This window comes from Eubalaena glacialis, chromosome 1 (genome assembly GCF_028564815.1).
Source record: "Eubalaena glacialis isolate mEubGla1 chromosome 1, mEubGla1.1.hap2.+ XY, whole genome shotgun sequence".
Classification (NCBI taxonomy): Eukaryota; Metazoa; Chordata; class Mammalia; order Artiodactyla; family Balaenidae; genus Eubalaena; species Eubalaena glacialis.
This window is the reverse complement of record NC_083716.1, coordinates 210,477,743-210,505,021: the sequence shown is the minus strand read 5'-3', so window position 1 is coordinate 210,505,021 and position 27,279 is coordinate 210,477,743. Positions and strand designations below refer to the sequence as shown.

The 27,279-nt window shown below is 37.2% G+C and overlaps 1 protein-coding gene and 1 pseudogene across 2 annotated transcripts in view; one reads left to right on the top strand and one right to left on the bottom strand.

Annotated features, from left to right (window-relative positions):
• The window catches only part of INO80D (INO80 complex subunit D), a 59,119-nt gene that overhangs the window by 11,247 nt on the left and 20,593 nt on the right, over window positions 1-27,279 (top strand). Inside the window, exons 1-4 of one of the 2 annotated variants that reach the window (XM_061186752.1) lie at window positions 6,015-6,050; window positions 6,155-6,401; window positions 11,393-12,135; window positions 18,438-18,546. In XM_061186752.1, the coding sequence (XP_061042735.1) occupies window positions 6,184-6,401; window positions 11,393-12,135; window positions 18,438-18,546 (1,070 nt within the window). In that variant the 5' untranslated portion in view covers window positions 6,015-6,050; window positions 6,155-6,183. Of the gene's footprint in view, window positions 1-6,014; window positions 6,051-6,154; window positions 6,402-11,392; window positions 12,136-18,437; window positions 18,547-27,279 lie in introns of those variants that run through there. The other variant, XM_061186744.1, reaches the window with a different exon arrangement.
• Window positions 1,759-2,390, bottom strand: LOC133091889 (nucleolar protein 56-like; annotated as a pseudogene).

The following is a 27,279-nucleotide window of genomic DNA, read 5'->3' as shown; positions in this document are numbered from 1 at the left end:
AATCTAGCATACCAATAATTGGTACCCCTGAAGAAAACAATAGAATAAATGCAGTAGAAAAAAAAATTCAAGATACTAAGGAAGAGTTTCCCACAATAAAAGACAAATTGAAATTCTAGAATGGTTTCTAGTATTTAAATATAGAGACTTTTTTTTTAAATTTTTTTAATTTTTGGCCACACCACGTGGCTTACGGGATCTTAATTCCGTGACCAGGGATTGAACCCTGGCCCCGGCATTGAGAGTGCTGAGTCCTAACCACTGGATCGCCAGGGAATTCCCATAAAGACTTTTATTGTTAGGTTAAAGTGGGGGGAAAAAAAATCAAACCTCCTATAAAAGAGGCTGGCCTCAGGCTTTTACCTAGGAGACATGGAAAAAAATTATACAAAGTCAATAGACAAAAAAAATATATGATCCAAGACTTATGTCCAGGCAAGCTATAGTTTAAGTATAATTTCAGTTGACATATATTTTTAAACAAAAGCCATGGCTTATTTTCCATAAGTCAGTCCTTGGTGGGGAATGTGGAAAAGGGACGTAACTATTTTATAAACTATTTAATCAAGAGATGAATTGAAAACGAAGTTAAAAGATTAGTGATTAGCATAGAATAATTTTAAAAGTAGGACAAACGTTAAAATGTCATAAGCTATAGCAATGTAAAAATAATAATCTAAGGAAGAAATACTGAGTTGGAATGGGTAGGTAGTTTATAAAAATGGAAATTTTTCTCATTCATAACATGAGATTAATCACAATAATGCTAAATATACTAATTTTCTTAGTTTGGAGTAAAGAAATGTTATTTAAAGGACACAGACTATAAATCTTCCAAGAAAATAGACTATATAATGAAATATGTAATAAAAAGATAGAATTGAAAGCTAAAAACAACACAAAAAATAAGATAATAAAATTAAGATGAAACATTTGTTATGTAAGTAAATACAAAATTATTAATTGGATGAACTCATTAATTAAAAGAAAATGACTCATTGGCGCAAAAAAGTCAAACCTGTTAAGAGATGCATCTAAAAAAGGGACCAACAAATAATAATTTAGTAAATATTTTAGGCTTTGTACAACTACTAGTTCTACTGTTACAGCGTGAAAGCAGTCATATACAACATGTAAATGAGTGAACAGAACAGCCTTCCAATAAAACTTTATTTACAAAAACAGGCAATGGGCCAAATTTGTCTTATAAGCCAGTGTTTGCTGACCTGTGATCTAAAACAGTGCCTCAGAAAACCTGAGAGTAAAATGATGGGCAAAGACTTAACCAGCAAGTTCAAATCCAAAATATGGAGTCCAGGTATTAGTGTCAGACAAGGTTGAATTCAAGACAAAAAGCCTCAACTGAGTTGCATTTCCTAATGATAAAGAGTGACAGTATAGTGGTCATGAATCTCTGTATCAAATAATACAGCTTTAAAATTTGTAAAATAAATACAAGGAGAAACAAGATGATGGTAGGAGATTTTGATTCATCTCTTCCAGCTCTTGGTAGATAGAGAAAGCAAACGAAATAAGTAATAACATAGTGAATGTTAATAGCGTGATATATGATACAACTAACAACATACCCTGGAAACAATGAATACTCTTTCCCAGGAATATCTATTAGTCCCCAAATAAAAACTCGGTCAAATCCAAAATAGAGATATATGCAGATTATGCTCCTTCTTTTTCTTTTTTCCTTGTGAATTTGTTTTTATTAGGATATAGGGGATGGGTTGAGAAATACTCCGTGGGTTATGCCCCACCAGGGAAGTGTCCATTCTGATCTTCCTGGGATAGCTTTAAGAACTTTTCCTTAGAGCTGCTGTTCTTGCTGCCAGCAGACTCTAAAGGTCCACTGCTGAGTGGCTGCTCCTTGGAAGAGAATTTCCTCTTTTTCTTGGGGGCACTCTCGTTTCTGACTTCAGGGTCACTAACTGGTTCCTCTTTGGGGAACGATTTCTTCCTCTTGGGAAGGCTTCCACTGCTAGCTGTCTCTTCAAGATCACTGCTAACCAGCTTCTCCTTGATTTCTTTTTCTTGGGTTTGGAGAAAGAGATGAGTCTTCCATTCCATTCTCCTGAGGAGCTTACTGGGGCTTTTGCGTTTTCTTCATTCAGGGTCTAAAACTCCTGGGAGGCAGCCAAGGACAGAACATACTTGCCCAGGGGATGGGTGTGTGCTGCAGTCAGCTCTCTGGGCTCTCAGCAGGGTCTCAGCACCTTTGTCCTTCCTCACACTCCTCCTCTACACTGCTGCTGTTTTCTAAAGGTGTGAGGGCAGTTGCAGCCAGCTGTTTCTTTTCCTTCTTCAAGTGTTTCTTCTGTTTCTCCAGCTTCCTTGTAATCTCAGCAGCTGTTCTCTGCCTGAACCATTGCCTCCTTCATGACATCCATTCTTTTGTGGAATCTCCAGTCTCATAAGACAGCCGTTCCTCGACTTATTCATGAAGCTTCTCCCCAAATACACTTGTGGGCACCTCAGAGAAGCAATCAATTCATGAAGCAGTACTGTGTTTGTTTGCTAGGTATCTGGAGATGCAGCCTTTGTTCTTGGCAGCTGCTAGGCCAATGAAGGTGGAGTGGAAAATAAGTCCATATTTTGGGGTGTTACCCCTTGTCTTCAGAGCTCTGGAAACTTGGTTCCTTTGCTGGGCCCAGAGAATATTCACTCAGATACCAGTATGCTCCTTATTCTTTTTTTTGTGTGTGGGATCTTAATTCCCTGACCAGGGATTGGACCTGGGCCCCCGGCAGTGGAAGCACGGAGTCCTAACCACTGGACCGCCAGGGAATTCCCAATGCTCCTTATTCTTAACTAGAACTAAAACAAAGGGAAGCATAAAACTCTACCATCTGAAAAAATTACATAACTCTTGGGTCAAAGGAGAAATAAAAAAATCCAAATCAACTAGAAAGTATTGATAATCAGAATTCTGTGTATTAGTACCTATGGGATATGATTAAAACAGTACTCAGGAAAATTCATAGATGTAAACAAATTACTAAGCAAGAAAAGAATGAAAATAAAAGAATTCAGCCCAAGAAGTTAACAAAATAATAAAATAAATGGAAAGAAAGCAGAAAGAATGAACAAATATAAAAGCAGAAATTGATGAATTAGAAAATACATGGAGGTGCTGATAAATCCAAGAGATTTTTGTTTTGTTTTGTTTTGTTTTTGTTTTTTGGGGGAGGATATTGGTAAAAATGTTAAACAGATAAACTCCTGTTGAACCCAATCATGAACAAAAGGAGAAAGCACAAATATCACGTATGTGTATGGACATACACAGAATACAAGAATGAGTCACAGATATTTAGAAAATTAAACATAAGAGGTCACATTGCTAAATTGTATGCAGATAAATTTGAAAACCTGATCTGCACAAAACACTAGTAGACCCAGGCAACATTCTAAGTAACATTATAACTACAATGCTTTTTAACTGTTCAGGAACATAGATTTTTATAAATTGTTTTTTAAAATATTACATTAACACCTAATTCTGCCAAAGCACACAAAAAAACTCTAGACATTCTCAAAATACAAAAATCAGAAATCCTCAATATTAGCAAATGTAACTCAGCCATATATTAGAAGAATAATGCATGATGACCAAGTTGCTTTCATCCCAGGAGTGTAAGAAGAGTACAGTATCAGGAAATACTAAATACCAAATATTTTTAGTACATATTTTTAAAAGTACAAAAGAGAAAAATGATCATTTCCCTACAAGCTGGGAAAGAATTCAGTAAAAATTAACCATCAATTCTGAGTTTTTTTAAAAAAAGAAACAACTCTTAATAAAGTAGGAATTTCTTTATACTTCCTTAACATAACACAGAATCAGCATTATTGCTGCCATTGACTCGAAGCAGTTCTCATTTAAAGTTAAGAGTACCAGTGGTTGCTATTATTAACATTGTTCCAGTAGTTCTAGCCAATGCAAATAGGAAAAAAAAGAGATGCATAAACATTGGAAAGGAAGGGGGAATCATCAATCTTGACAGATATGATGCCACCTAGATAGAATATGTCAGTAAAAAGTGAACGTTAACCCTTCATATGATTTATAAAATATTCTCATACATATATAGGCTACTTTTTTCATAATGGCAGTTACTTTTTTCAGTCACTTATTTCCAGCCTATTTATTTCCTGAAGTTCATATAGATTTACTTGGACTAATTCATGAAAGATTTATGTTTGCCAGGTGGATGAGCAGGCCAAAGAGAGGGTGTAAAAATGAAACAGCATGGATTTGCTTTGAAATAATTTCCTGTCCTGAACATCCAGACCTTCGGGGCAGCTAAATTTAAATTTTTAGTCCAACTTTTCTTCCTTGCCTCCTGATAAAGTGAAAAGGGAAAGCTGTTATTTTTGTTTTACATTGATGTGTGATTAGGTTTACTCAGTAATAAATGTGATTTTTATTAACCAGGCTAATGTTTCAGATTTTTTTTTTTTCTGCTAAAGTAAGTGAAATGCTTCTCAAAGGTAATACAGATTCTCTACCTTTATCATCAGCAGGTAAAATGTAGTAATAATAAGAACATTTATGAGTAATAACTTCTATTTGTTCAGTGCTTAACTTATACAAGGCATGGTACTTCGCATGTTGCGTGCTTTGTATCATCGGATCCTTAGAGCAACCTGATAACATAGCTACTAATATTATCCCTATTTTACAGGTGAGAAAACTGAGGTTAAATGATTTGTTCAAGGTGAATACTGTAGTTACCTTGGCAGATAATCAGACTTGAGCAGACATATCTTCTGACTCTTCAAGGGTTTATGTATCTTGTTATTCACTGGTATAAGGAGTTTCATATTTAGTTTTGGAAATGAGAGAGTGTTTCTTGAGTTTCTCTGCAGCTGGTATCTAAGCTGTTCATCAGCTGTCTGGGTGACTTCTGGAGTGTGGAGAAAGTGGGTTAGACCAGTGGCCCCCAACCTTTTTGGCACCAGGGACCAGTTTCGTGGAAGACAGTTTTTCTGCGGGCCGGCGTGGTGGTGGGGTGATGGTTCAGGTGGTAATGTGGGCGATGGGGAGCGATGGGGAGTGGCAGATGCAGCTTCGCTCGCTCCCCGGCTGCCCACCTGCTGGGCCGCGGGTTCTGTCACGGGTCCACGGCCTGGGGGTTGGGGATCCCTGGGTTAGACCACAGCAGCCCCCTATGTCCTGATGTGACAGATTAGTTGTTTCACTTTCATTGCAGACTATATGGTGTTATGGTACATAAATGTTACTGCTGGACCTTTTGTGTGTAGAGAGATAGTGACTATTTTGTGATTGCTTCCTTCCGTTTTCTTCTTAAACCTCCAAAGACTCATAAGCCATGATAATTGTATTATAGCACAGTGTGCTGCAGAGCACTCAACTGAATGGTAGAAATGTGGTGAATAGTCTTTGGACTCAAGAAATTTACAGTCTGGATGGGATAGGTAGGGGGGAATATTAGAGGGAAAATGACTTTTTAAAACAGGAATTTGTTCTTTTTTTGTAGTTTATAGAAACATTTGTTATAAACTGCTAAATATTTTGCCAACATATCAAAAAATGTAGAAGTTCTGGGGGAAGCTTTGGGTCTACGAGCTCATTCCATTGTCATTTTAAAGAGATCTGGGTTCTGAAAATAGGCATAGCATGCAACCATCAATAGTGAAAAAAATGACTTGCCACCTTATGACATTAGTTTGGTGGAAGAGCCCTGCTGCTTTGAGTTATTTACAAAACTTAACCAAAGCAGAAATTATTCAGTTCAATTTGGAGTGGTAGGGCAACTGGATATTTTATAATGTGTCTTATTATTTGAATTCAATATTGGGATGTTGGATTACAATGAAGAATCCATCCTGTTAGGAAGGGTGATATCCTAGTATTCTCCTTCCCAGATGAGCAAGCTTTGCTTATTTCTCTTTGTTAACTAGGCCTTTTGATATTTTTGTAGACAATCTGCTTCATCTTGATTCTGCAGCATTCCAAACTGTGGTATCCTTGGGGTTCTCTTAACATTGCTATGGTGCAGAAGATTTAAAATCAGGTATGGCTGTGGGGCAGAAGTCCCTCAGTGAAATTCTCAACTTAAATCTGCATTATACTCTCTGATTTATCATTTGGGTTTCTTTTTTTGTGGTGGTCTTTTAGCTGATGTTCACAAGGAATAGAGTCACGTGATGTATGAAGGGAAACATATACACTTCTCTGAGGTTGACAATAAGCCCTTGTGCTCATATAGCCCCAAACTGTGCAAGCAGCGGCGACTCAACGGCTACGCTTTCTGTATCAGACACGTTCTGGAGGACAAGACTGCCCCCTTCAAGCAATGTGAATATGTGGCCAAGTATAATAGCCAGCGCTGCACCAACCCCATCCCTAAATCAGAGGACCGCAGGTAAGCGCTGACAGCGGGAAGCAATCTTTGATTATTAATTAGTAGGCTTGGAAGTTGGGTTTTTTTGTTTGTTTGTGTTTTGATATGATGAACTTAAATGTTGAGTTCTGGGGGTAATCTAAGTAAACTTTAGAATGGTTCTAAAGATGAGTGATGGCAATTTTTAAGAAATGGAGTAGTAACTTTGGGGAATTGTTTGAAAAATATGTTTGTTTTCTTCTTTTTTACTTAATAGACTTTCTAGGATTATTTAAAAAAATTTTTTTTTTGCTTCAAGTCTTGGCACTGATGTGTTTGGTTTGCAGCCTTAGAAAGTATTTCCTGATTTCTCTACTTAGAATTTCATCAGCCTAAATGAGAGAAATTATAGGAACTACTTAGGTGTTATAATTAATGATAATAATTTTGGAGTTTTTAAATCTTTGTTTGAAAGGTAGCAAATGGTATGTACTTATTGAAAAAGAATTATTCAAAAGAATGATTACTTGAATCATTCAGATTTACTTCCTCTCAGACTTCTTTTGGTTAAAAAGGGTTCCATATAGACTATGTTTACTATAATTTAGAAACTGTATTTTCATAGTTAAGTAGGCTTTTTGACTAGGATTATGAATTTATATTTTTCTGAGTTAAAAAAAAATGTGGAGGTGTTTTTAAAGGAGTCTTATGCTGATTATTCATCTTTCATATTCTTAGGAAAATTTATATGATTTCACATGTAATCTCTTTTTATCATGTCTCTTTTTTCTCAGTTCTCCAGAAACCATGCTGATCATTGTAGGATATTACAGAGAGATGCATGCTTATTTTCCTAAAAGTTTCAAATACTTGTTATCTTTAGGTAGAAATTTGAACTTTTTACTTCTGTCTTTAAAAAATACATATACAACCTTTATTTTTGTTCCTATATATAAGCGAATGTCACCTACATAAATTGGTTGAAAAGGAATCATGTATTTTATATGTCATGGTGAGCAACTTTTAAACTTCTAGGGTGAAATAAATAATTTGTGTTGATAAATATCCCACCAAAATGAGTACAGTATAATGTGGTGATTTGGGAATACTCTCGTAGAATTTCTAATGAGCACTTTAGGCTTCAGATTACAATACCTGAAAGTTAGAAACAGCTGTTTAGTGAGGAAAGGAATAAAATTTTAATCTCAGGTGAGAAAGGTACCAAGGTATTAGGCTAAGCATGTCTGTCCAGTTGGTTTTAGTTGACTGAAAATAATTTCTTACTGCTGCCCTTTTCTAACTTGAAGAATGGATGGACTTGGATTAACTTTTTTACTTCAAAATCCATTATAATCACATTTCTATAATTTTGTCTTAAATTTAGTTTATCACACACAGTTGCAATTTTTGTCAGCCTTGAATTTTTTTCATTTCAGTCGAAGCAAGTGTTATCTTAATAGCTAACAGCAAGAAGTAAAGTGAGAGTCACTCTGAATTTCTCCAAAATATTAATTCTCTGAAGCATATGTCTTCACCTTTATATTTGAAGTAATTTTCTTTTTTTAGAACAAGAAGGGAAAGGACTTTTGTGTTGCTGTGTCAAGAGAAGCTAGGCTTAATAAATGCTAAGTTATATATTTTTTCAGAATTGGTCCAAGATCATATGAACACAAATGCTATGAATACTTTTCTTGTTGTAGGGTTGTTTGAAAACAGATTTAAGTAGACGTTAGTAGGAGGTAATATTCTTATTTTACCTCAAGAAACCCAGGTTGAATTCATGTAATAATATGTTTAAACCTGTGTATAAATATAATAGTTATAACTGTACTATATGATACAATGTAGAAAAGATTAATATTCTTTTGAAAATAAGCTTTTATCATTGTTAAGGCAGTTACTCCTTGGACATTTAGGGAATTTGACATGGTTTTATGTACAGTTTTAGAAAACAAATTCCCAAGGACTTTTAATTGACAGAATTATCTGGTTGGTAGTCAGCTAGAGGAAGCTTCTTAATAATATCTGGTGTGTAACTTACCTGGTGTGTATTATAAATGCTAACTTATGGGATTCCGTCTTTTGGATAGAATAGTGTTATGTTCGGTAGAAGTACTGGTATAATTGAAAAGTCCATTTTCTAATATACAGTGGGAAGCTAAGGCCCATTACTGTAGCCTTGATAGCTTAGAGATAAATGGGTATATTAAGTTGGTTATTTTATATGGTATTTTAAATTTAAGTTTGGTATAATTTTATATATATATTTATTTAATGGTATGTATTTACCAAGAAATTTTCTTGTTTCCTATATTTATTCTTTTCTAAAACAACTTAAGATATAATTCACATACCATACAAGTCGCCCATTTGAAGTGTACAATTCAGTATTTGTTAGTGTATTTACAGGAGTGTGCAACTATCAACACAGTCTAATTTTACATTTTCATCCCCCCCAAAAGAACCCATTTGCCGTCAGTCCCCTGTACTCTTTTAGACTGGAAATTCATATTTGCATTATTTTAAATGCTGTTCATAACTAAGTAAGCTGTTATAATTCTAGTTATGAAGAATTTTCCCTTTTAGAAGAGGCAGAGTTTTTAAGGGTTCAGGCTAAATGTTGCGATAGTGTGACAGTGGCTGGAGTGGGAGTTGAGGGTGGGGTTGAAGGAGGACTGTATATGCGGATTCGCCTCTGCTGGGTTAGGTAATGTAGCACCTAGTAGCCACATTTACCAGTCCAGGCTGCCCATGTAAATGAGCAGAAAAGTTTGATTTCTAAATTTAAAAAACCCACTTCACTTCTCTCCACTAATAGTACTAATCCTTTTGTTAATTTGAAAATGAGTAGAAAAACAACAAAAACCATTAACTCTTTGTTGGGAAGCTTAGTACAGTTATCCCTGAAACCCTTTTCCTTGTTGGCTGCAGCTTTATGAATCTATTCTGTTTAAGGTGTGTAAGGGACCTAGCTCAAACCTGCTAGGCACACGCGCGTGCACGCGCACACACACAAAAACACAGTGTGACGTCTCTTTACTGTCCAGAAAGCTTTTTCTTAATAGTTCTCTTTAAAATTAAAGAGTGCCTCTGATAGATTTATTTTTAAGACAAACCAACAAAACCATGTGTCCTGATTTTTGGTGAATCTGTGTTTTTAAGAGTCATTAAAACAGTTTTTTGTTGCAGCCCGTTGAGTTTGGGGCTTGACATTATTTACTTTATTGCCTTTTTCCCCAAACTGTGTTCTATGGAGATATCATAAATATGCTGCAATAAAATAGGTGCCATTTTAAATACGTTTGGGAAGCAATGCTATATGGGTAGATTTCTACCCTTGGTGTATAATGCACATTATCATACAAAATGCTTTGAGAGGTTGTTTAGCAGAAACAAATGATGAAATTGTTATCTAATTCTGTTTAAGCCAGCATTTCCCAAATTTATTTAAGCATGGAATACTGTTTTTATGACATACTTGTTAACATACCTTGGAACTGCATGAGGTATACCAGTTTAGGAAATACTACTTTTCTACTGGTTAGAAGCCTCCACAGGATTTCAGTGAAATTTATTGGAATAACATGCATTCTACTTTCTCATTATGTAGAAGGATTCTGTCTTTTCATAGTATTTTTAAAATAACATTTATATTACAGAAGTAACCTGCTCATTGTTGAAGACTTATTGAGTCTTCATGAGCTTTGACTTTTATTTTTTTCTATTTTTTTAATTGAAGTATAGTTGATTTACAATGTTGTGTTAATTTCTGCTGTATAGCACAGTGATTCAGTTATACATATATACACATTCTTTTTCATATTCTTTTCCATTGTAGTTTATCACAGGATATTAAATATTGTTTCCTGTGCTATACAAGCTTTGATTTTTAGTTTGTCTCAGCTCTGTCACTTTCCAGATAGGTGGTTTTGGGCAAGTTATTTAATTTGTATAAAATTTAGTTTCCTCATCTGTATAAAGGGCATTATTTTGGTACCTACTGCAGGTAGAAACTAGCTAGAGGAGATAATCCATGTACTTAACACGTGGCTGGCTATTGAGAAACTCATTTAATCGATTATCACACTAACTAGTTTTATTATTTTATTTTCTCCTTCCTTCTCCCTCTCTCTTTGTGTGTGTGTGTGTGTGTGTGTGTGTGTGTGTGTGTGTGTGTAGAACACACACACAGTAGACATTTGACATTCTTTTTTTTTTTTTTAACTTTTTATTTTATACTGGAGTATAGCCGATTAACAATGTTGTGATAGTTTCAGGTGCACAGCAAAGCGACTCAGCCATACATATACAGGTATCCATTCTCCCCCAAACTCCCCTCCCATCCAGGCTGCCGCGTAACACTGAGCAGAGTGCCCTGTGCTCTACAGTAGGTCCTTGTTGGTTATCCTTTTTAAATATAGCAGTGTGTACATGTCGATCCCACACTCCCTGACTATCCCTTCCCTCCATCCTTCCCCCCCTCCCCCCATAACCATAAGTTCATTCTCTAAGTCTGTGAGTCGGTTTCTATTTTGTAAATACGTTCATTTGTATCATTTCTTTGACATTTAACATTCTGAAGTGTTATGTCATAAGATCTTTGTGAATCTCCAATACTTGAATGGCATTGGGACATATATTTTTTTCTCCATAAGAGAATTTTAAGTGATCCTTCTTTAGACTTCTGATGAGCTACTTTGTATGCTATGAATAGAGAATAACAAAGCGGTGTGAGAAGCAATAGCTGGGTGATTGGTTATCCAGGGCCACTCACTATTTGAATGACTTGCTTCTGTCTGGCAGCCTCTTCACGTGTGCAGTTCATATATTTGCTTTAGCAAAATTGCACAGACTTTGAGGATTGCTTGAGGGTAGTGGAAGTTGTATAAATCACATCCACGAATGCCAAAGAGTTATTATAGTCATGCATTTTGAACATATTAGGATTCACATTTTATGATACGTAGTTTTATATTCTCCTTTTCTTAATATGTATCATGAACATTTTCCTGTATATGTGTGTATTTTTAAAGGTACTGCAACAGCCACTTGCAGGTACTTGGCTTTATCCCGAAAAAAGAGAGGAAGAAAAAGAATGATCCTATAGATGAGGTGAAGGTCAGGCACCAGATGGATACCATGGCCTTTAGCCTGACGGTGCCCACGTTGGCCTTGAAGATGCCCAATGGACTGGATGGAATGTCCCTCTCTCCACCGGGGGCAAGGGTCCCTCTCCACTACCTGGAAACTGAGTTGGAAGACCCATTTGCTTTCAACGAGGAAGATGATGACCTAAAGAAAGGGGCAACTGTGAGAAAGAAGTTGCAGAGCAAGTTGGCCCAGAATCGGCAGCGCCAGAGAGAGACAGAGATTTTAAAAGTTCGACAAGAGCACTTTAGTCCCCCTCCTGCACCTTCTCAGCAGCAGCCTCCGCAGCAGCACTCCCACCTGTCACCTTTATCCACTTTAAAACCTCCAGCGCCACCGCAGGGTCTAGTCTGCAAGTCACCTCAACCTCAGAACACCAGCCTACCAATGCAGGGAGTGGCCCCCACTCCACACACTATAGCACAAGACAGGCAGTTGTCTCACAAGAGGCCTCTGCCCCTCCTGCCATCTAGTAGGGCTCCCGTCGTGGACCCGCCCAGGACTGACCGGGTCCTTATGAAAGCCACAGCCTTCTCTCCACACTTCTCTTGTATAAGTCGACTGCAGAGACTGGTGAAACTGTGCACCCAAAAACATCAGCTGGACACTGATCTGTTTCCCCATTTAGGTGAGTTACCGTCTATTTTACCGTATCACGTGTGTTTAATGTAACAAAATGTGCCTGTTGCACAAGGCTTTATTTTCATAACCTTCTCATGTGTAATAGGAGTAAAAGAATACTTGGACAGAGTGGTCAGTTAAAGATTCGTATTTAGGTAGACCGCTTAAAGTAAATATGCTACTGGAGAGGACAGTGATTGGTGAACGGGATACAGAAGAAGTAGGGGCTGGGAATTTAGAATTCCAGTTACAGCTTCTAGCAGTAGTAGTAGCAATATTAAAAGCAGTTGTGTTTGGTTTTGTGCCTCTGAGCTCAGTCCCTGTGTGTCTAATGAAGTTCTCCACATGTCTTATCACAGGACTTTGGAATAAGATAGCATTGTAAATATCTGCTGACAGTTTTCTGAAAAAAAAAAAAAAAAAATTCTTAAAGTAATACCTGTTCACGATTGAAAAGCAAAAAATTACAGATAAAACTTTAATGTAGTCAAATGTCTGTCTTTTCTTTGTTGCTTCTGAGTTTTCTGTCTTACTCAAGAAAATCTCTCTGATAGCAAGTTTATACAGTTATTCTGTATTTTCTGTTAATTGTTTTGTTTTATTTTTGATCATTTAAGCCTTTGATTCACTTGGAATTTATTCTTGAATGTGTTGTGAGTTGTGATTCTAACTTAAGGAAAAATTATTTGCATGACATATGACAGCAATAGAAAAATGGGAAAAGGATGGGAATAGAGGAAGAAATATAAATGGTCAATAAACAAATGAAAACCTCAATCCTCGTAACAGACGAGGAAACACAAATTAAAGTAACAATGAGTTACCATCATATTGGCAAAAAGTATATCTGTTGTTGATGAGGATATGGGATCTCATACGTTGCTGGTGAGTAATGCAACAATATATACTAATTAAAAGTATATGTATAGCCAGCAAGCTCACTTTTGGGACTCTATCTATGGATAAAAAAAATATCAGAAAGTTAAGGATATGTGTTCCGGGATGTTTACTACAGCATTGCTTACAGTATTGCTTGCAGTATTAAAAATCTGCAAACAACCTTTATAACCTATAGGAAATTCAGAATTGAGTAAATTCTGGTACATATACATTTTATGAAGTATTATGCAGCTATTAAAAAGAATGAATGAAATCTCCATCTTTTACCTGGATGTGCTCATGATACATTAACAAGTAGAAAAATATCAATAGGTATTGTACTGTCCCATTTTTGTAAAAATAAGCAAAGTGAACAAACAAGGGACACCAGTATATCTATTGATCAATCATATGGATAGATGTTTGCCTTTCTGGTATGAGCATAGTTAAAGTGTGAATGGATGTACACTATCAGTCTGTTAACATTGGCTACCATGGCGGGGGATGGAATTGGACAGGATGTGTTTTTGGGAGATGGGAGTGATATTTCTTCTTCCATAGCTTCATATTATTTCATTTGTTATTAAACCATGTATGACTTTTGGTAATTTAAAAACCTAATAAAACTTAAAAAAAAAATATAGATAAGCAAAAGTAATAAATTAAAACACCCCAAGCCTTATTAATACCTATTTGTTAATATCTTGGCATATTCTTTCAGATATATAAAATTAAGTTCCTGCTATACGTACAGTATTGTAACCTATTTAAAAATGTTTTGTAATGTATTATCACGTTAGTAATTTTTCATACAGTTTGTCACAGCTGAATTCTTTCTTGAATTTAAATCATTTCCAATTTATTGCAGTATAAAGTGTTGTAGCTATATAGCCCTCTCAGTAAAATAATTACCGTCACATCTAATTTTTCCTTCAAATAGATTCCTGGAAGCAGAATTGCTGATCCCAAGCTTTTGCACTTTTTAAAAAGGTTTTTGATATGTATTGCCAAATTTTCCTTCAGAATTATTTTGTCAGTTTACTTTTCTTTCAGCAGTGTATGAGAATGACAGTCTCTCTACATCTTTATAGCCCTGGATATTAGATATTATTATTATTATTTTGCCTTTGCAAATTTGATAGAAAGTTTGCTTTAATTTGCATACCTTAGATCAGTGTTTCTCAAGTGTTTGGCCTGAGAATCACTTTATTTGCACTCTCAAAAATTATCGAGGACACGGTAGAGATTTTGTATATGTGAGTTATATTTACTGATATTTACTGAATTAGAAGTTAAAACTGAGAAATTAAAAAAAATACTAATTCATTTTAAAATAACAATAAATTTACTGCATGTTAACATGTTCTTTTTATGAAAAATAACTGTTTTCCAAAACAAAAACAAATATAATGGGAAGAGCAGCATTGTTTGACATTGTTTAGCAAATCTTAATGTCTGGTGTGCTAGATATGTGCTTCTGCATTCAATGTGTCCTGATATGTGTTTTTTTTTTTTCTGGTTAGGAGATAAAAATATGGCCTTACACATTTGTAGTTGGAAAAGGGAGGGATATTGTAATAGTTTTTTCCAAATAATTGTAGATATTTGTAATTGGTTCTACACCAAAACTTGACAAGTGGTAGTTTCTTAAAAATTAGTTTCAACGTGGAATCTGAAACCATATCTAGGAATTTTGCATACTGTTACATTAAAATCCATTGATTTTTGAATGAATATTTTACCCATGCATGATGTTGTAACATCGTATGTTGGTCATTTGGACGATATTGCTCTACTGAGTTACACAGATGTCCCAAATGTTGACACATTTCATTATTCAAAAATTTTAGATTGCATTCATTAATATTAACACCAATCTTATCGGAGAAGTCCAACTCTTAGGTATTTGTCATACTGTCAGTGATAAATTCAAGTTTTCCCCCAAAACTGAGCTTTCAAGTGAACATTTGAATGTTATCATTGGCAACAAATACTGTTCATTGTTTTCCTTGGGGTGATGGTTTCACTGTGTTCATTTTAGGAAAAATGACTGCCAGATAGCCAATAGTTTGTCTGTCAGTCACTCTTTCAAATAAAATTGGTGTTGAATGAGGGAAAAGCAGCTAGTTCAGGTCACAACTAAGAGTCCTACAAAGTGCTTTTCCTCAAGACAGCTGCTGTACTTTCTTCGGATGCAGTAGAGGTGCTTTATATATACCTCATATTTCATCACACACAGCATCATAAAGACATATACACAAGAATCAAGATTTAATCAAATAAACAGTCTTTAATAAATGAGTGCTTTATCAAGGATGGTCTTAAATTGTTTTTTGTATACTTGTTTTCATTTAATTGCAAGTCATGGTATGGAATATATATTGACAACTCGTACAGTTTTGTGCCCCTGCCTTGATTCACGCTAAGGCGTCAGCAGTTTCACCCACCATGGGTTTTTTGTTGTTGTTTTTACCGTCAGTGCAAATGTCAACACAGTAAAAAAGGCAAATAACATTTTAGTATTGTTTTGAAGATAGTGTTGACCTAAGCATCTCCCGAAAAAGGGTTTCAGGGACCCCTGGGGATCTGTGGGCCATACTTTGAGTAAGAACTGCTCTTTTAGATTAATAATGTAGTTTTGAATATTGGTTCATACTGCTTTTTTTGGACATATGTATTTCCTATTTTATCTTGTCAGTTTTTTCATCCATTTTTATTTAAGCATTTCTCTTTTTTATTGATAGGTGTAAGAGCTTTTTATACATATTTAATGTTTGTTGCAAAACCTCTCCTCACTCCCATTTGTTACTTGCTTTTAGTATCTATTATAAAGGTTTTGGAATTTAGAGGTTAAATTTTTTTATGTATTCTCTCTCTCTTTTTAAAGATTTCTTCCTTTTGAATCAGGTTTTTTTTCTCCTCTTGTTTAGTCTCTCTTCATTCCAAGAGTATATAAATATGTTCACCTATATTTTGTTTTAGCCCTTTTATTATTTTAGTCATCTGTTTGGAACTCATTAGGCATTAGTTTTGAGGCAGAGATCTAACTTTTCTTTCCAAATGTTTGCCTTTTATTCTACCTTTTACCCATATTATCTGCTAAATTTTTATTTATATTTCTGTTTATTTCTAGATGCTGATAATATTTTAGCTTTTGAAACTATGAAATTTTATGTTGTGTTGAGGGCTGACTTTCAATCATTTTGAACAGAACTAAAACTCATAGAAAAGCTTTTTTTTTTTTTTGAAATCTGCAGTTTTTTTGTTTTTTTTTTAAACTTTTTTTTTTTTTTTTTTTTTAATTTATTTAGGGCTGTGTTGGGTCCTCGTTTCTGTGCTAGGGCTTTCTCTAGTTGTGGCAAGCGGGGGCCACTCTTCATCGCGGTGCGCGGGCCTCTCACTATCGCGGCCTCTCTTGTTGCGAAGCACAGGCTCCAGACGCGCAGGCTCAGTAATTGTGGCTCACGGGCCCAGTTGCTCCGCAGCATGTGGGATCTTCCCAGACCAGGGCTCTAACCCGTGTCCCCTGCATTGGCAGGCAGACTCCCAACCACTGCGCCACCAGGGAAGCCCTGTCTTTTTATTTTTAAAAAATTCAAGCATATGAGGGACCCAAATTTTTAAAACAGTTTATTTTGGAGAAACCAGAAATTACAGTGCACTATTATAACCAAGTGTACTCTGCATTCATGTCAGCAAAGAACACTTAAAAACGTATTTAATTGGCTTCTACAGTCCTGTTTGGGCTGGTTATCTCAATTAGTTACGTTGAAACTAGTGATAATGAAGCCAAGATCAAAGGTTTGCTTTATTGGACAGTTAATTTTACAACAGGAGAAACACTTCCATCTTACTTCTTATGACTTAGATCTTGACTTTTTCAGAGAAAGCATGGGTATCTTAGTAGACATTATTATGACTTCTACAGAAAATATAAAAGATAACAACTCATGTTCTAATTTTTAAAGGTGCCTTGAGTGTCACTTTGTGTTTGAAAGATCTCACCTTTCAACATCCTGAAGGTGATGATGTGGTCACTTACTTGTTTTTTGTTTTTTTGATTTACTCTTTAACAAACTACTAATTATTTTAGTTAGAGAAAGTAACTTACTTTTTAAGATAACCTGACATTTTGAATAGTCATCTTGGAACTAGATTTGGCGTTTCTTTATGCCAATGGCAATATTTAATTTTAAGCATTTATAATTTGCATTTCAATTAACCTTTTCTTAATTTCCCAATTTGGCACATGTAAACTCATTTAAATTATGGAAGAAATCTGTGAGGTCCTTTTTAACTAACTGTGCCTAATGAAGATGGTCTTTTGATTTTTGAGGGTCTCAAGAAGGAAGACATAGAATACTAGTCATCAAGGTATCTAATTAAAGTTTCATAGTGGTATGAGTTTATTAAGGTTATGTAGTCCACACACTGTTGTATTTTAGGCTATGCAACATCAGTATTTAAGACCTCTTCAAGATACAAAATTAAAAAGACAAAACCTTTGGGACTTCCCTCGCGGTCAGGTGGTTAAGATGCTGTGCTTCCACTGCAGGGGGCACAGGTTCGATCCCTGGTCGGGGAACTAGGATCGCGCATACTCTGCTGTGTGGCCAAAAAAAAAAGGCAAAACCTGTATGTTGGAAGCTAACAGTTATCCAGTCATTAAAAATAATAGCATTTAACAAAATAAATAAGCATCATTATACTGTATTTCTCTACTTTTCCCTCTAACCTTGTTTTCCAAATGGAACTCAAAATGTGACAGCTCTTGTTTAAAAGAACCGAAAGAAACCCCAAGCGATACTAGAAAGAGAACATTGCCATCCTACCCTTCCCTCTTCCCGCAGGGGGCAAGAGCCTGGGAATGGCCCTGCCTAGTGGATGGTGTCCTTTCCTCCAGCGATGTTGTTGGGAAAAGGGGATGGAGTGTGCCTGCCTTTCACAATACATTCTAGGCCCCTTCTTTGTTGAGGTATAGCATGAGTCCACTGGCACCTTTTGACTTTTTCTTGCCTGAACATGCATTAGGCTTCTTTTCCTGTCGTCTTGAATATGTTTTATGTTTTTCAACATTATTTTAGTGTATAACGTTTTGATACTTAAGAAATTCTACCCCTTTTTTTGACTTGAACTCTCTCTTTGCTTTGTGTTGTTTCTACTCCATTTGTGAAGCATCTGACGAAAGAAGTTCATCCGTGGAATATAGCCTTTTTGTTGTAATGTCATTATTTTAAATGCGAGTGCATGTCATACATTCATTATTAATACCTTTGCCAGAACAGGGCTGAAACTCATCAGGAGGGATTTATTCACACTATGATAGTACTTGCTATAGGTGTCGGGTTATGTATTTCAGGTAGCTTTTTATCTAAATTTTAAATAAATGTTAATTTTTTCTAACTTGCAACATCCTCTCCTCCGTCCTAGGGTTGGACTGGTCTGAAGAGAGTGGAGAAGAACTGGAGGACTCAGAGCAGGCCTCGCCATACCAGGTTGCCTGGTCCATCCGAGAGACCCTCAGATACGAAAGACACACGTGAGTCTTCCTTTTTCTTTTTATTCTTAAATTTCCACTGTAGTAGATTGATTTTTCCTATATATGCTAATTTCATTTTATTTTTTAAAGATAAATTTATTTACTTATGGCTGCATTGGGTCTTCTTTGCTGAGCGTGGACTTTCTCTAGTTGCGGCGAGTGAGGGCTACTCTTCGTTGCGGTGTCTTCTCTTGTTGCAGAGCACGGGCTTCAGTAGTTGTGGCGCGAGGGCTTCAGTAGTTGTGGCTCGTGGGCTCTAGAGCACAGGCTCAGTATTTGTGGCGCATGGGCTTAGTTGCTCCGCGGCATGTGGGATCTTCCCGGACCAGGGCTCGAACCTGTGTCCCCTGCATTGGCAGGCGGACTCTTAACCACTGCGCCACCAGGGAAATCCCTATCCATTCTCTGATATTTCTAATGCGCTGAATATTTCTGTGTTAAAATAGTTTTTTGAAATAATCTCGTTAGAGGTTCTCGATATCTACCTTATCAGAAAGCTGTAGGTTAATGCCCAGCCCCTTCAGTGGTAAGAAGAAGACTAGTTCTCTTTCAGGGGACTGCCTCAGCATCATAGGTATATGCTTGGTGCGGTGTGACAGGACTGAGATAGATCCTTGTCTGCGGGGCTAAAAGATGACTCACAGACTCAGCTAATTATTATTTTTGTTTAAGTACTGTGGTTTGAGCAGGCGTTCAGCAAGACAGAGGGGAGACTAGCTATCTGCACCCAGGCCGACTCCTAGAATTTCACAGTATCATAGTATGCATATACATTCTAAGGTCCGGTTTCTGAATTTGTAAGCTTAAAAATGTGATTTGTTAGTACACCCAGAAATGATTAGGCTTAGGGAGCTGATTCACTAGAGACTAATGTATAAGCCAAAATGACAGTTTTTAGTAAGAAGTATCATCATTAAGTGGTACAGATGTTCACTAAGCAAAACTATATGGGAAGCAAATTATAGTCAGAAGCTTATTTGGACATGGAATCAGCGCAAGGAGAGTTAGCTGGATTTATTAATGGTCAGTGTCATTAAACTATAACAGCCTGATGCCTCCATTTCCACTCTTGGGCTTTATATCCCGTATAGTTGTCTCCTAGTTAGTATTGGAAAATGCTATATATTTTCTTTCTCTCTCTGAGATTCCATTTTATATGTCATTTAAGACTGTTTCCTCACCATTAGCATTTCTTGTTTTCAGATAGAAGTACAATTGAGCTTAAGCTTTCTAAGTTATAGATGATATCAACCGTGCTTCCTAAGGTTGATATTCAAATCAGCGTAGCTTGACTTGGGATATTTTGGGTTAATTTTCCAAATGCTATAAATAGGTAACATAAGTAAATGCTCGGCACAATACCTGGTTCATGGGAAATGATAAATGATAGCTAAGAATCCTATTTTAATTCTGAAAATTACCTGAACATTAGTATTGGGAGTATTTGCCCTTGGTTAGGAGCAATGTATATGCCATTTCTGCCTTCTAGTGCAGTTCTCAGAATATTTCTTTTGCTGTTATAGACTTGTGACCATCATCTTTGTCTTCATCTCTGTAGCATTTTACTTTCTTGGCCAGTTTGGCTAACTTGCTTCTTCTTTGACTTACCATGATACTCTGCTTTCCTGGCTCTTCTTTTCCTTTAGTATATATTTCTCCTTTTTACAAGCAATTTTCCTTACTTCCTGCCCAGCTGTCCCTTTAATCTTTTCCTCTTCACTCATTTGTTTATTCACTTGTTCAGCATATTCTTGTTGAACTAGTATTATGCTTCAGGCATGGGGCACTACATTCTTTTCCTTGGGTGAAACTGGGATTGCGTTGGTTTACCATCCCTTCTATGCCTGCAACTGCACATCTGCATCTGCCACTGTGCTCTCTCACAGGAGCCTCTGTCCTTTTTTTTTTAGGCTACCTATAGAACTATTTATTCCAGCTTGTTGTTGTGCTTCAGTGTAATAGAAAATGGAGAGCTGTAGAAAATTGGCCCTACCTAGCCCGTCCATTATATCTTCAAGAAGTTTTTGCCACGTGAAATTTCTCAAGGTTTTGCCATTTAAAATTCCTCAGTGAGTTCATTGTGTTTTGGGGGAAAAAAAGGCACAGTGGTGTGATGGTACATTCCCCCCGAAAAACCTTTTCATGAGCTTTCTTCCTAAACCAAAATTGTACTTAAAGAAATTTGGGGAGAAAGTTTGGCCTTGTTTTGGCAGAGGTTCCTTGGTTACTTAGTTTAATTGTAGATGCATATGCCAAAGTGGAGCTCTTAGGATTTTACTTAGGTCTCTCAGTAGCAGAAATAAGTTGGTATCTTAAATGTAGTATTAAGGAACAGTAAGTACTGCCAGTAACTGCTTCCCTTTTCACATTCCTAATGATGTCTTTTTTTTTTTAAATTTATTTACTTTATTTATTTATTTTTGGCTGTGTTGGGTCTTCGTTTCTGTGCGAGGGCTTTTTCTAGTTGCGGCAAGCGGGGGCTACTCTTCATCGCGGTGCGCGGGCCTCTCACTGTCGCGGCCTCTCTTGTTGCGGAGCACAGGCTCCAGACACGCAGGCTCAGTAATTGTGGCTCACGGGCCTAGTTGCTCCGCGGCATGTGGGATCTTCCCAGACCAGGGCTAGAACCCGCGTCCCCTGCATTGGCAGGCAGACTCTCAACCACTGCGCCACCAGGGAAGCCCTAATGATGTCTTTGATAGAATAAAGTTCTTAATTTCAATGGATACAGTTTATTAGTTTTTTCCTTTATGGTTAATTTGTGACCTGTTTAAGAAATCGCTGCTTACCCCAGGGTCATGAAGCTATTTTCTCATATTATCTTCTAGAAGCTTTATTGTTTCACTGACAATCTTTCTGGAATTTATTTTTGTATATTTTATATATGATGTGAGTTAGGGCCAAGGATCTTTTTTTTTTTTTTTTCCCCATATGGCTTCTCTATTTAAGCAACACTATTTATTGAACACTTATTTTTCATTGCATTGGAAGCCTTGACATATGTGTATGTCTGTGCATTTTCTAATCCCTTCCATTGGCCTGTCTGTCCTTGTGCAAATAACTTCAAAGTTTTAATTAAAATAGCTTCAAATAGGGACTTCCCTGGTGGCGCAGTGGTTAAGAATCCACCTGCCAGTGCAGGGGACACGGGTTTGAACCCTGGTCTGCGAAGATCCCACATGCCACGGAGCAACTAAGCCTGTGTACCATAACTACTGAGCCTGCGCTCTAGAGCCCGTGAGCCACAACTGCTGAAGCCGAGCGCCTAGAGCCCGTGCTCCGCAACAAGAGAAGCCACTGCATTAAGAAGCCCGTGCACCAGAACGAAGAGTGGCCCCCACTCGCCACAACTAGAGAAAGCCCGCGCACAGCAACAAAGACCCAATGCAGCCAAAAAATAAATTAATAAATATAAAAAAATAGCTTCAAATAGATTTTAATCTTTTTGAAGAAAGCTTTTGGTTTCATTGATTTTTTTTCTTTTAATTTCTTGTTTTTTATTTCATTGCTTTCTTCTCTTTGTTTTCTTTTGTTTGGCTTTAATTTTTTTCATAGAATTTTTTTTTTAATTAATTAATTTATTTATTTATTTTTGGCTGTGTTGGGTCTTCGTTTCTGTGTGAGGGCTTTCTCCAGTTGCGGCGAGCGGGGGCCACTCTTCATCGCAGTGCGCGGGCCTCTCACTGTCGTGGCCTCTCCTGTTGTGGAGCACGGGCTCCAGACGCGCAGGCTCAGTAGTTGTGGCTCACGGGCTTAGTTGCTCCGCGGCATGTGGGATCCTCCCAGACCAGGGCCCGAACCCGTGTCCCCTGCATTGGCAGGCAGATTCTTAACCACTGTGTCACCGGGGAAGTCCCTCTTGTTTTCTAACATAGATGCTTGGTGCTATACATTTCCCTCTAAACACTGGTTTTAGCTGCATCCCACAAATTTTGATATGACATGTTTTCATTTTTATTCAATTCAAAGTATTTTCTAATACCCCCCCACACCTTTTTGTTTTGGCCATGCTGCGTGGCTTGTGGGATCTTAGTTCCCTGAGTAGGGATTGAACCCAGGCCCTTGGCAGTGAGAGAGTGGAGTCCTAACCACTGGACCACCAGAGAATTCCCTCTAATACCCCTTTTGATGTCTTCTTTGATCTATGGGTTGTTTAGAAGTGATATTTAGTTTCCACATATTTGGGGATTTATCAGGAATTGGTTTCTAATTTAACTGTACTGTGTTCAGAGACCACATTTAGATTACAGTGTTCTGTAAATGTCAATTAAGTCAAGTTGGTTGATAGTGTTGTTCAGGTCTTCTGTAATTTTCTTTCTTTTCATCTTCGGTGATTTTCTTTCATTTTGTTCTATCAGTTACTGGAAAGGGATGTTGAAATCTCTATTTGTGGATTTGATTATTTCTCCTTTTAGTTCTCTCACTTTTTTTTTTTTGGAAAATTACATTCTTTATTTTTAAACTATCCCTTAATATTATCACATTTGCTTTGTAGCCAATAAAAACAACATATGTATGCTTGGGTGTGGAAGATGGGGTGAGGCAATGTTGATGGAGAGCAGGACAACCATCAGCCCCTGAATAAGACTCTTGGTATCATTGTTCACAGTTTCTTTTGCTGTCTTATCTCTACCATGAGAGACTAAGCAGGATCTTTTTTATTATTCAGTGTATTGAAACTGGGCTTCCCTGGTGGTGCAGTGGTTAAAAATCTGCCTGCCAATGCAGGCGACATGGGTTCAAGCCCTGGTCCAGGAAGATCCCACATGCCGCAGAGCAACTAAGCCTGTGCGCCACAACTACTGAGCTTGCGCTCTAGAGCCCATGAGCCACAACTACTGAGCCCGCGTGCCACAACTACTGAATCCCGTGCACCTAGAGCCCGTGCTCTGCAACAAGAGAAGCCACCTCAATGAGAAGCCTGCGCACTGCAACGCAGAGTAGCCTCTGCTCTCCACAACTAGAGAAAGCCCACGCACAGCAATGAAGACCCAATGCAGCCAAAAATAAATAAATTAAAATAAATAAATTTTAAAAAATTTATTGAAACTAAAAAACAAATAAAGCAAAATCCCCCAAAACACAGTTCACCTATTTTTCTTACTCATTACCCCTGTCTCTGGCAACCACCAATTAAGTCTCTGTATCTATGAGCTTGATGGGGGTTTTTGTTTGTTTTGTTTTGTTTGTTTATTTTGGCTGCACTGGGTCTTAGTTGTGGCATGCAGGATCTTAGTTACAGCATGCGGGCTTCTTAGTTGCACCATGAATGCGGGATCTAGTTCCCCAACCAGGGATCAAACCTGCGCCCCCTGCATTGGGAGCGCAGAGTCTTACCCACTGGACCACCAGGGAAGTCCTTGTTTTGTTTTGTTTTGTTAAAGATTCCACATATAAGAAAGAACATATGGTATTTGTTTCTATTTCTGACTTAATTCATTTAGCATAATGCCCTTGATGTCCATCCATGATGTCACGAATGGCAACATTTCATTTTTTTTTTATGGCTGAATAATATTCCATTGCATATGTATCATACAATTTCTTTATCCATTCATCTGTGTGTGGGCACTTATGTTGCTTCCACATCTTAGCTATTGTGAATAATGATGCAGTGAACCTGGGGGTGCTGATATCTCTTTGAGACAGTGATTTCATTTCCTTTGGTTATGTTTACCCAGAAGTGAGATTGCTGGATCATATGGTAATTCTGTTCTATTTTTAACTTTTTGAGGACCCTCCGTACTGTTTCCCATTGTGACTGCTCCAATTTACATTCCCACCAACAGTGTACAAGGATTCCCTTTTCTCCACATCCTCACCAACACTTGTTATTTCTTTTTGGTAGTAGCCATTCCAACAGGTGTAGGGTGATATCTTATTGTGGTTTTGATTTGCATTTTAATGATGATTAACTATGGTGAGCATCTTTTTATATACCTATTAGCCATCTGTATGTCTTCTTTTGCAAAATTGGATTTTTTGCCTTTTTGCTATTGATTTGTATGAGTTCTTTCACTTTTTACTTCATACATTTTGTAGTTCTGTTATTTGATACATAAACATTTAAGATTGTTCTGTTCTCTTGATGAAGTGATCCTTTTATTTTTATAAAATGACGTTCTTTTTTTTTTTTTTTTTAATTTATTTATTTATTTCTTTTTGGCTATGTTGGGTCTTCGTTTCTGTGCGCGGGCTTTCTCTAGTTGTGGCGAGCGGGGGCCACTCTTCATCGCGGTGCGCGGGCCTCTCACTATCGCGGCCTCTCTTGTTGCGGAGCACAGGCTCCAGACGCGCAGGCTCAGTAGTTGTGGCTCACGGGCTTTGTTGCTCCGCGGCATGTGGGATCTTCCCAGACCAGGGCTCGAACCCGTGTCCCCTGCATTGGCAGGCAGACTCTCAACCACTGCGCCACCAGGGAAGCCCTAAAATGACGTTCTTTATCCCAGTCATAGTGTTTGCTCTGAGATCTTACTTTATGTGATATTAGTATAGCCACTCCAGCTTTCTTTTGGTTACTGCTAGCTTGGTATCTTTTTCAGTCCTTTTACTTTTAACCTATTTTGGTCTTTATATTTGAAGTGGGTTTCTTGTTGGCCGCATATAGTTAGGTCTTGCTTTTTTATGTACTCTGACAATCTCTGCTTTTTATTTGGGGTATTTAGACCATTTAAATTTAATGTGATTATTGATATTATTGGATTTAAGTCTAACATCTTTTGTTTGTTTTCTATTCATCCTATTTGTTCTTGTCCTTTTTCCCCTGTTTTTCTTTTTTGATTATTTTTTATGATTTCATTTTATCTCCTTTCTTGGCTTATTAGCTGCATTCCTCTGTTTTATTTTTATAGTGGTTGCTTTAGAGTTTACAGTATACATACTTAATTGCCTTAGTGTATCTTTAAGTGTTATACCACTTCATGTATAAGAACCGTATGACAGTGTACTTCCATTTCTCCTTTCCCATCCTTTGTGCTATAGTTGTCATACATTTTACTTCTACCTATGTTATAATCCCCCACGTTTTTACAATTTCTAGAGAGCTCTTTATTCTTTGAGTAGTTCCAGATTGCCATCTGATGTCATTTTCTTCTGTGTGAGACGTTTCCTTTAATATATCTTGTAGTGCAGGTGTTCCAGTGATAAATTCTTTCAGCTTTTGAAAGTCTGAAAAAGTTTTTATTTTGCTGTCACTTAAAAAAATTTATTTTTTATTGAGGTGTAACTGTCTATGCCTTATTTTTTTTCCTCAGCTCTGACTATGCCTTCTTTTCTTAATATTTATTTATTTATATGCGTGGCATGTGGGATCTTAGCTCCCCGACCAGGGATTGAACCCATGCCCCCTGCAGTGGAAGCTCGGAGTCTTAACCACTGGACCACCAGGGAAGTCCCCTAATTCTTTAAACATTTTGTATAAGTCACCATTGAAGCCATCTGGTCATGGATCTTTTCTTTGTGGGAAGTTTTCGCTCTTTTGTTGTTTTAATAAAGTAAAATAAAGTGACTTTTATTTGGAAAATTTCATGTCATGCCTTGAGATTACAGACAAGCCTGAAGTTTTACGAAATCAGGTTTGGAATTTACTGCTCTGTATTTGGAGCTATTAGTAGCATCTTAATAATAATACCTGTACTTATGTTGTGATTTCACATGTATCATTTCTTTCTCTTGACCATGGTAGTTAGGTGAGCCAGCTATGTCTCCATTTCACCCAGATGAGAAAAGTTAAAGAAAGAAGGAAACTTAACACATATCGAGAAATGCTGTAGGTACCAGCCCTTGTCACTGCTGGTATATTATGAGGACTGGCCTTTCTCTTCCTAATTTGCTACTCTTCCTCAGCAACCAGATTTGAAATATTAATGTCTAGCATCTTAGAAGTGGGAGGCATCTTGAAGATTTTCTAGTTTAGGACAGTGCCAAGGATGGTCTGTGGACCTGTGCTAGTCTGCAAACTGCTTGTTACTGGACCACAACAAGATAATTTTGGAAGTTATGAATAAGCTTTGAAAACTTTTATCATGATGTAACGTGCAACATCCAGGTGCATCTTTCCATGGTTAACTTGAGAAACACTCATCTAGTACATTTTCTCTGCAGTAATAAGAGTCTTTTTAGATAACAATGTTGGCAGTTGATTTTCCACCCTAGCTCTATTTTCCCTTTAAGACTTACTGTTTCTCTTCTTTCATCTTTGTGTTATGGCGCTTCCATTCTCTTAGTTATACAGATTCAAAGTCATTATTGAGTCATTATTGACTTTCTTATCCTTCATACCCAGTCACCAGATTCTTTTGTGATAATGGCCCTTATGTGTTGTGTTCTTCCTATTATCTCTGTGGCCTTTTACTTTTAGTCACTCCCAGTTGTTAGCCGTTGACTCCGAAATCTGTATCTCTTCTCTAAACGTGCCCAAGTTTATAATTTCCAACTGTTTTTCCACCACTCCCTTTGTTGCCTCATCTGTACTTTTTTTAAAAATAAATTTATTTATTTATTTATGGCTGCGTTGGGTCTTCGTTGCTCTGCCCGGGCTTTCTCTAGTTGCAGCAAGTGGGGGCTACTCTTTGTTGCGTTGCACGGATTTCTCATTGCGGTGGCTTCTCTTGCTGCAGAGCACGGGCTCTAGGTGCACGGGCTTCAGTAGTTGTGGCACACGAGCTAAGTAGTTGTGGCTTGCGGGCTCTAGAGCGCAGGCTCAGTAGTTGTGGTGCACGGGCTTAGTTGCTC